At 33.6% G+C, this 11,192-nt stretch overlaps 1 protein-coding gene across 1 annotated transcript; it reads left to right on the forward strand.

Annotated features, from left to right (window-relative positions):
- Nucleotides 1–1,217: 1,217 nt before the first annotated feature.
- LOC132296501 (uncharacterized) lies at nt 1,218–3,797 on the forward strand. The gene is made up of 5 exons (XM_059794699.1): nt 1,218–1,583; nt 1,666–2,220; nt 2,521–2,593; nt 3,161–3,247; nt 3,334–3,797. Exons 1-5 carry the CDS (start codon nt 1,218–1,220, stop codon nt 3,795–3,797), a joined length of 1,545 nt encoding a protein of 514 aa, XP_059650682.1.
- Nucleotides 3,798–11,192: the final 7,395 nt, after the last annotated feature.

An 11,192-nucleotide genomic window follows, 5' to 3' on the forward strand; every position in this document is an offset into this window, starting at 1 on the left:
ATTTGAGTCTCCATGCAATCAATTTGAAATAATACCAAATATTGGGTCTTTCTGTAGTCTTTTCCTCCCATCACCTTGTGTAGCATGTAAATTTCTGTTGGAACAAAGTCGTGAGTTATTGCTTTTCTTATATGCAGATGTGAACTTGAATTTTATCCTGAAACCTATTGGAGGATAGAACACTTTGAACACTGAACATTACTGTCAGTTTGTGTTTCTATTTTTTTTGTGTTGTTACTGGAGTTGTGGAAGCAGAAACCAAGCCATAATCATAATTACCTTTTCTCCTGTTCTCTTAGTCAGTTGTTGGATTTATATCGATATAACCCTGCTAAACCACAAATGCAATAATAGGAAATATGATCACACTTTAGTATCTAGTCTTTATGGGAGTCAATCTTAGATTTTCAAGTGTCTTTAGTTCTCTCTGAAGGTACTTACATTAGTAAAATCATACTTGTGGGTATAAGTTCTACAACCATTTCCTTACTCTTCTGCTACAAATTTCATTGAAATACACAATATACTAGTATTTTTCTGGGTAGTGGAGAATAGAATTCTGTAATTAACATTAGAAAGGTTGTACTGCCCTAGAGACAAAAAGTGCATGGAAAGTGAAAGTAAACTTTGTAAACAAGGTTAAACTGAGGTCTGTTGTCCCTGAATTTTTTTTTTTTTCCATGCTTTGCCCAATGGTTGACATTGTGTCAATAGTTATCAATATTTATAAGAGGTTGGAATGGTTTTTAACAGGACAGACCGAGAATAGTTTTGTTCTTAGGGGTGTTTGAAATCATTTCTTTGTCCAATAAATTTTTTGTTTATTCGTGTAAAAAAAAAAAAGTTATCCTATCATTAAGAATGCCAAAAAACAATTGTTCTCATAGATCTCAACTTTTAGCAGTACTGGCAATTTTAGTGGAGGATGTAATTTAAAAGCTTTAATGTATGCTTTGTGAAGAAGAAAGCTTAAGTGGAAATCTCTAATTTTTGTCATCCCTCATTTGAGTTGACCTCCATTTTCCCCCAGTTGTCTTGCAAAATATTTTCCTTAGCTGTGTGAGAGCACCTTGTACACCTTTTCATCTGTTGTTTGCTTTTGTGCTATGTAGCAATTTGTTTGAGATGATCTAAGAATGTATTACTAACTGAAGTTCAGTTCACTATAAGGTGATTACAGTTGTTAATGACCCTTTTAACACATTTTTATTAATTAGATGGATATCAATGTTGACAATGTGGTGGACTCCGAAATAGAGGACCTTACAGACAATACCGATGATGGAAAACTAGTATGGGATGATTCTCATATTGAAGCTTTCATCATCTGTATGGAAGAAGAAGTTCAGGCTGGCAATTGGAATAACTCAACTTTTACTACAAATGGTTGGAAGAATATACGGAAAGGCATGACTATCCATACAGGCAAGAACTATGAACCGAAACAACTTAAGAGCAAATTCAACCACATGAGGGTAGATTACAGAGCCTTTATGAGTTTGTTAGGAGAAACAGGCGTGGGATACAATGCTGAGATGGGTATGGTTATAGTTGAAAAGGAAAGATGGACTAGATTGATCAAGGTTAGTTTTTAAAATAAATTTATGTTGATTTTACAAAAAATTATACTTAACTTAATATTAATAGTAATTTAATAATTTGTAGGTGAATTCCCAATATGGAAAGTATCGAAAGAAGCCATGCAATCATTTTGATAAGCTCACCACCATATTTGGAGGCACACATGCTACAGGTGCACATGTCCATACTTCCTACAGTCCACCCATTCTCAACCAAGCCCCCACACACCATGAAGGCACACATACCTCATTTAACCTTAATGATGATTTTGCTGAGTTAGGCGGTCATGAGTTCAGTCCTTCTCCTGACCCTCGTGGTAAGAAACCAAGGAGAGAGAGTTTTGCCGATACAATGGATCGTGTCATGGAGAAAATGAGTGAGACTTGTAGAGAGAAAACAGATCGAATTGAAAGGGCCATAGTCGCTTCTTCATCATCTAATATGAAAACAGGGCATGAAGTTGGGCAGGTTGAAGTCAATTCTCCAGATAAGACAAAGGGTGATTTTAAATTATGTTGTTACATTTTGAATAAGTTGGAGGGCGTTGATATGAAACAATATGCTAAGGTCACCCAAATGTTACGTAATGATGAACTTTGGAGTGATTTCTCTCTTAATGACCTTCCGGATGAAAAGAGGGTTGGTTGGATCAACGGAATTTGACTTGGCATGTTGGTTTTATTATGACTTTGGATGACTGTACTATTACGTATTATGACTTTTTGTGCGTCGCTTTTATTTCTTATTGTCTTTTGCTATGACTTTGGGTGATTGTAATATTAACTACACTCGTTGATATGTTATTTGATTTCATTGTAATGACAATATAAGTATTTTGCTTGTTTTGATTTTTGTTGTTGTCTTGTTTCAATTTTTTATTTGGTATTTTGCTTGAGATTATTGTAATTTATAATGTTTGTTAAATGTTGTATTATACAGATGGATATTAGGACAATAATTGACTTGTATGATGATGGTGATGAGGAGAATGAGTGTGTCATCATAATGGCATGTATGTTGGACTATTATAAGAAACATTACGAGAAACGACCTTGTAGGGATTCTCTTTTAACCGGGGAAGCATATATAATGGAGATCTTGTATGGACATGAAAGTAGATGTTTTGAAAATTTCAGGATGTCCACCCCTGTTTTTTTGAAGTTGTGTGGGGAGCTTAAGTCATTAGGGTTGAAAGACTCAACAGGTGTAAGTGTTTATGAACAAGTTGGCATATTCTTGCTTACTTTAGCTCATAATGAAAGGAATCGTGTGGTCACAGAAAGATTTCAACACTCTACCTATACAATTTCAAAATACTTCCATGCGGTTTTACAAAAAGTCTGTGATTTAGGGAAACAGATTATTGTCGCCCCAGATTTTACCCAAGTTCCTAACCATATAAGGAAGTCAAAAAAGTACCACCCTTTTTTTAAGGGTTGAGTTGGGGCAATTGATGGAACTCATGTCCATGCGAACGTGCCTGTGGACCAGCAAATACCATTTTATGGTAGGAAGGGGGATACCACCCAAAATGTAATGGCTGTTTGTGATTTTGATATGATGTTCACGTACGTCGTAGCTGGATGGGAGGGGTCTACTAATGATTCTAGGATATTGAACGAGACAATTAATAATGAAGATTTGCATTTCCCAATGCCTCCAGAAGGTAAATGTCATTCATCTAATAATTTTGCAATACTTATTTAAAATATTATGGTTCCCAAACGTGCCTTATAGTTTGTAAAATAGCAGGGAAATATTATTTGGTGGACTCCGGGTATGCCAATCAACCGAGTTTTTTGGCTCCTTACAGGGGCCAACGGTACCACTTCCAAGAGTACCGTAGAGCTCATCGGCAACTCCAAGGTAGAGAGGAAATTTATAATCACAGGCACTCGTCATTACGAAATATAATTGAGCGTTGTTTTGGGATGCTTAAGATGAGATTCCCCATCTTGAAGCAAATGCCTCCTTATAAGTTTGAAGCTCAAGTTGCTATTATTTTAGCTTGCTGCACACTTCATAACTGTATAAGAAAGGAGGCGCATGTAGATCCAATATTTAATGATGCAACTGTGGAGGCAATGATAGATGAAATTTTTGGAGATGATGAAGTTGATGTTCAACCTAATGTGTCGCAGTCTCACTCGCGACCAATGGATATTGTACGCGATTATATTGCCGATACTATATGGAATGCAAGTCATCACCCTTGAAATAGGATTTACATGTTTACCATGTTTGGATAACTATAATAATTACTTTATACTTGTTCTATTTGTTAGTATTTGGCTCTACTATAACAACTACTTCATTTTATTTCTTTCTTATGATTTCGATAATTGTAATAACTATTTTGATTAACTTTATAATTTTTATTAACTTCTTTGGATCAGTCTTATAGTTTGTATATGCAGTCATGTATAAGATACAGGGTGACGGGCCACCTTATGCATGTGGAAGGGGTCGAATGAATCTTTATACGGCTGGAACTTCTAAGAATTATGGACGATCATTTTTTAGATGTCCAGCTTGGGAGGTATACAATTTTCTTTGCATTAATAACAATATTTTAATTACATCTTAGTGTTACATGTGCATTCTAATAATGTACAACTCTTTTTTCGAATTTAGTCACATAATCGTGCATTTATATGGTTGGATGACATGCACTAACGTCTGCAAGTGGGTGGTCATGTGCAGGAAGAGTTGGAGGATGTAGTTGCTGTTATGCAAGCTCAACAAAATCGGCAAAACTACACTATCTATGGATGTTGTTGTTGTCTTACTATAATTATATTCTTGTTATTTTTGCTCATGTTGTTGTTGTTTATTATTGTGGTTGTTGAGAAATGATGTAATATTGAAAATTTTATTTTATGACCACAACTTTTATTGTGACTGTTGACGAATGCTGTAATATTTTTGATACTCATGTATGTAATATATTTAAATTCATGAAACTATGATATATTGAAACTTTATTTCAGTTTCATAGGCGGTCTATTTTTAATTTATTTTAATAGTTTTTATAATAAATTAAGATAAATGGAGGATATATATATATATATATATATATATATATATATATATATATACACACTTCTCTTTATATTAATTGTATATTAAAATTATACAATCATTTTATCTAACTTTATACTTAATAAAGTTAGCAAAAATGTATTTAAGAAAATATTATTTAAAAACATTTTTAATCCAAAATATTTAATTATTTTATTTTTCTACTGATTTTGGTTACACTTTCAGTCTTCCAAACATGTTTTGTTCTCATATTTCTTAGAACGATATACATTACCAAACATCTTCTACCATGTTTTTGTTTCATGATTCGGTAGAGCAAACTTGGAATATCAAACATGTTTTGTTCTCATTTCAGAATATCACACTACAAAATACTTATTCTGTTTTAGGTTAGAGTAGTACAGTACATTACATTACACTTTCCAAACGGGGCCTTAGCTATTGGCAGGGCTGGATCGATCACTGTAGATCGATCGAAAATATGTTTGATCGATTGAAGCTTGCTGCTTTCCACCACTTTGCTTCCACTTTGCTCCATTCTTCCATTTAGCTTGAGATTGCTTCTTTTATACTCTAATTTGGTTGAATTGACTTATTTTGGGGATAAGCGCTTGAAAAGGGTAATAATATGAAATTAGTCTAAAACGGGACAATATGATAGATAAAGGTCCTAGAATACTCGAGCTTAAGAGGTTTAAATGCGCACTTTTCAGTGCTCATCATGATTCATATGGTTATTTACATATGAATCAAATTGGAAATTATGTCTCACATGATTCATATGGTTTAATTCTTCCTATTGATTTTCTTTGTGAATATGTTTTGTCTTATGTGTGATTATTTGGGAATTGATCTCTACACTAGTTTCTCTATGTTGGTTGTATGTCCATGTATGATTAATTAAAGATCTAGTGACAGCTATGCATGGTATTCATTGAATGGGTTCGTCAATTAATTTGATGGATTATTCTTATGCTTGATGGGTTGTTCTACAATTTAATTCATGCCTGCATGTAGTTAGACAATCTTTACTTGATTTGATATTCTATGGCTTATTATTGCAAAATCCATGATTCTCTAGATTGATGTGTGCTACAATTGTGACTAGTTTGATGGGTCATGCTTAGAATTGATGGGTTGTTCTACACTTGGTTTATTTGTTGGTTAGGTAGATAATACATTATTGAATTTGATGATCCATGCTTAATATTGCAATTGGTAGTCGCATTTTGTTCAGAAGAAGGCTTTCCCCATATTAGTTAAAAGTGTGTGGTTTGGTGAACGAGCTTGGTGGCAATTCCAATGTACCCCAAGACCTCACTTCTCATCTCTTAAATCCCTATCTCACTTTAGCTTAATTTAATTGCATTTTAATTAATTGTTTTCTTGAGTAATCAACCAACCCAACCCTCCTTTACAATTTTGTGATCCACTAAAGTCAAAGTTAAATTCCAACACATATAATCCCTTAGGACGATTCCTACTCACTCTTGCTACGTTAGTAGTAGTAGTGGTAGTGGTTTTTATAAATTTAAACTTGACCTAAAAGGCTTTTCTTGAACCACACATTCACTACATTATTTTGGTGTATACAAGGGGCCTCGTCAGATACAAATCAATTTATACAGTCACGCTACCTAGCGTTTATGTCAAAGGTGAGACTCAGGGAGCATCCTAAGTTACCTTAGAGTATTTCTAGCATAAACCACATCATTCATGCAATTTAACAATATAGGAGCATATAGTGCAACGCAACAAGACATAGGTATTCAAAATTATCAATTTGGACCCTAAAATGCGTAAAACAACTAAAACGGTTCATGCCACCTGACGTCTATGTTTCAAATGAGTCTAAGGAATCATCCTAAGCTACATTGAACAATTAAAACACAAATTACAATTTCAATGTAATTTTAACTAACAATAGAAATTCTAATGCAACGCACCAAAGTATAGATTATCAAAGTTAACAGCTTGACATCTAAAATACGGAAACAACAAGTTATGATAATTTAGTACTATTAACTTGTATTGAAAAGCAAGGCATGTAAGTATACTAAACATATGTATACTACACCTAATTGAAATGTCAAACACTACATCGCAAGCTATAAATTAATCCATATTAAACAACTTGGAATTGAATGCGAAATCAAGTAGTGGCGGAAAGACAAGAACATACGGTCTCAATGACAAAACAAGCTGATCTCGGGTTACTAACCCTCAGGAAATCACCCAGTGCGCACTAACCCCGGAATCAAACCGTATATTGGTGTTTTAAGGGTACTAGCCCTTAGGAAACCACCCAGTGTGCACTATATGTTGTAGGGGGAGCTCTCATCCCCCGTACTAGAGCCATTCCTTAGCCGTAACATATTACAATATCCTTGTAAGCTTTCCTAAAATTAGCAAGTCGTGCATCAAGGTATAATACATATATACAATATATTGGTCAACTACCATGCACAAATAAGTCAAGTAAAACACACAATATTCATCCTATGTCTTCAAGCTACAATGGCATACGACATGTCAAATATATAATGTGTATATAAGCAAGTTAAACTATAACTGCTACTCATTGAATACTATAATGTAATCATACGACAAGTTCCAAATTTACAAGTTAAGCATGAGAACAACTTCAATACCTAACTACTTCAATGGAAGCATATAATGGAATTTAATTAAATTAAATAACTAAATTCTCAAGATTACATAGTAACTCCAAATATTCTAAAACTAATACAAGTCGAAGGTCATGGCAAGGCCTAGATTAATAACACTTTACAAGTTATTTCTACCTAACTCACAACTAGGTAAATTAAACTTCATACAAGAAAATAATTAAATAAAGTTCTCCACACTCATTCAAATATTCTCATTTTCATATATGTTAATGAACATATTAAGGTCTAATTTAATATCATATTGTAAGTTCATTCCAAGCTAGGTACAACTATGTGAATTAAATTCCATACAAAGAAAATAATCAAATAAAAGTCTCAAAACCTATTCAATTATTCTCAATTTAATGTATATGATAGTACATGCCAAGCTTATCAACAATATCAAGTTAAAATTTAATTCACATGGTTGTAACTAACATGGAATCAACTTGTAATGTGATATAAAATTAGACCTTGGTATTTCTTTAACATATGTGAAAGGTTAAATAAAAGTTGCAATACTTATTCAAATCCTCCCAATTTAATATATATTAATGAACATATCATGGCTTAATTTAATGGCATGCTATAATTTAATTCCAAGTTATATATAACCATGAGAATTAAATCTTATACAAAGAAAATAATGAAATTAAATTCTAAATAAAATACCTAGGCATGCATATAAGTTGTATAAACATGAAATACATTCAATACAACATTTATAAAGGCCTAAAACATTCCCTACCTCAACTTCAGATGAAATCTCAAATCCCCACCAAAAGAAAAGTGTTCCGAATCCGACGATACTCCTAGGTTATGTCGAGGACAACAAGGGAAACAACTTTAACCTTTGAGGCACCATGAAAATCCCAACCCGGACTCAAAACTTGAACTCAAAAATGGTTGAAAATGGTTTCGAATAAGGGGGAAAGGTGCGCCTCGCCAAGGTCTACGATAAACACTAAGGCACTATGACATTTTACATGAGGGAAGAAGGTAGAAAAGAAGAAAAGAAGGTTGCAGCCCCTTGGGCTACCATGGTTGCTGCTGGCCGGCCAAAGAAGAAGGGAGGAAAATGTTTTAATTTTTTTTATAACCCCCTATTTATAATAAAACTCTAAAAGTGCCTCGCCGGGTCTGGAAAAGTGAAATTCGCGCAGACACTATGAACGAAAAAGAACCAAAATGAAAAAAAAAAAAAAATGAATAATGGAAGAAACGGCGTTGAAAACCGAGTCCTGTGCAGGAAGATATGCCCTGAACAAGTTCGGCGGTAATCGGGCCGAAAACCTTAAAATTGGGAAAAATAGTCAGAAGGAAATTTTAAGAGTACACGACTCGACGAAAAGTGAAAATGACTCCCGTACAAGGATCCAGGCTCAAAACAAGGCATTTTGCAATAACTTTTTGTTAATTACACAATGACCCCTACAAAAAGGGATAACTACAAAACTGCCCAGAATGAAAATATCATCTAAAAGATATTTTCTTAAAAACCCCTAATAAAAATATCTCCAAAAGATATTTATGAAAAACACCCCAAAAAATATCAATGTTTCTGAAGAATCCTTTAATCCATGCCCCAACGGGAGAAATAAACAATCGGCAAGCTTTTCTCCAAAAGTAAAGCTACGCGTTTCGAGGAAATCAACTGGAGTGAAAACTCGTGAAGTCAAAACTCAACTCCGAATATGGAAAGTGAGGTTGTGCCAACAAAGTGACAAATGGGAAAAAGGATGAAAAGTTAATAGTGTTAAAAAATGAAAATGTGGAAATGACTCGGTTCTTAAAGGAACTTGTCAATCCAAAGGAAAGAGTCTCGGAAACCATTTTTGAGCACTCAAGATGACATTAAGTGATGAGTAACTGAACTCAGAAAAGAAAATTCAACAGAAAAAATTTATCCGTAAAATTTCAGAAAAAGGAAAGGAAGGAAAATGACCGGGTCATTACATAACCCAACTTCTAACTTAATATTAGGATTTAGATTATGCCAAAATGAGTGGAGTTGCAGGTTACCAGGGTATAAGAATTGGAGGAAATTCCGACAATCAACATTCTTTTTTGACAACTCCATAGTTTAAGTATCTATTGCTATGTCAAAATGCTCCAATACCTCATCACATAGAAACTTATCAAATTTTCTCTAATCTCAATCTCTCTCTCTTTTTTTTTTTCTTTCATAATTGGTGTTGTATTAGAAAAAAAGTTATAAGACATACCCTCAGATAAAGGGAAAAATAGGATTATGGACTAGAGAAAAGGCCGGTTTCCAATACATAGAAAAGAGAAACAAAAGCATGTTAAATGTAAAGATCATATAGGAATCATTCTGGACATCAATCACCTCCTAAAACATCTGTCTTGCCACTGTGTTAGGAGATTTTAGGACATCACCATGAAGTCTAGCATTTCTTTCCTGCCAAATTCCCCAAACAGCTACAACAAATAAACTTTTCAGAGTTCTGGAAGAAGGATATAACTTTTTGAACCAGTTAACTAACTCTAGCATAGTAGATATTTGTGATACCCCTCGACTCCGAGACATGGGTTGATCAGGCCCAAGCCCAAAACCGAGGGAAATATCAAACAATAAAAGTAATAAACAAGCATAAAATACAAAAGGAAATAAGAATAAATAATAAAGCTGAAAAGAAAACTAGATAATAAAACCTCCATTTAATAATCTAATAAAATTAAACCTCCAATAATCCAAATCCTCTGATACCAGTAACCATTTAGATTACAACCCGAGAATCCATCGTGTGGACCCTTAAATAAATCCCAATACTAATAACTGAAATAACGAAATCCAACACTGAAATAAAAATAAGGATCCTACATAGATGAGTGATGAAGACTGTCTCTGCTCAGCATGAACAATCTCTAAGTCTGGAACTAACGAACACCTGAAAAATAATGGTAGGTTAGGTGCATGAACAAGTTATACTCTACTACATTCCAAACAAAGAGCCGATACACGTATATATCCTAATTAATTCAACAATAATTAAGTAGTCTATATATATATAGATATATATTAAAGGAATCTTACTGGACTATAGGGCGGCCTCAACCTGAATAGTAGGTAACATGCAAAATGTACATATAGTGGGCATGAGTACCTAGACCTACCAAGGCATACATCTGTCCACTATATCCAGATATACATCCCAGGCAATATATGCCCCCTAACCACTAATCCTGAGACTCAAGGTCATATCATGGCACATATCTATACATATATAAAGTCTATTCTTTCCAAAATAGAAAAGTAAATTATCCAACCATATTATTTCAATGGCATGTCATCCAATTGGTTTCGTGGTCTGACACGAATAGGTAGGACTTAACTTATTAGTTAATCCATCTCTAAAATGCCCCCATATCTTGAGAATGGTGCATTAATCCATAAAATCTATAATTGATGCAACAATGTAATAATATATCAAATAATCCAGAAGTAAGCATAATAAAAATAAGATAAATACATGATCATATTATACTGCCAATACATGATTAAAATTATATAAACATACCTTGAAAATGGGTTCAAGTTACCAACTTTGTAGAAAGTTTCCTGATTGGAGAATGATTCTTCCTTTTCTTCTTTTTTCTATTCTCATCAACTTGTGGCTTCTCTCGGACTCTTTTCTAAGTCTAATTAGATTTGGATCTTCATCATTGCTCAGTTCAACGAAATGTCATTTTTTAAAGCTTGAAATCACTAGTCTTGACTGATTTTATAATTAAAGCCCCGAAAGAAATAAAAATAACAAAACAATGTAAAAATTACAAATAAGCTACTACAAAGAGAATAAAACATGCAAGTTAAAAGGCTAAAATGTATAACATTCAGCGCCTAACAGATATCTCAAATCTAATGGGCCTCCAATA

Source organism: Cornus florida, unplaced genomic scaffold (assembly GCF_030987335.1).
Source record: "Cornus florida cultivar Cherokee Brave unplaced genomic scaffold, ASM3098733v1 CherokeeBrave_3.0.0_Hap2_Chr02, whole genome shotgun sequence".
NCBI lineage: Eukaryota > Viridiplantae > Streptophyta > Magnoliopsida > Cornales > Cornaceae > Cornus > Cornus florida.

Bases quoted from the DNA above. Each gene is read 5' to 3' on its own strand.
- LOC132296501 (XM_059794699.1), top strand. From the start codon at position 1,218: ATGGATATCAATGTTGACAATGTGGTGGACTCCGAAATAGAGGACCTT. The intron at 2,221-2,520 runs GTTGGTTGGATC...TGTATTATACAG, and splicing joins ACCTTCCGGATGAAAAGAGG to ATGGATATTAGGACAATAAT. The intron at 2,594-3,160 runs GTATGTTGGACT...CGTACGTCGTAG, and splicing joins GTGTGTCATCATAATGGCAT to CTGGATGGGAGGGGTCTACT.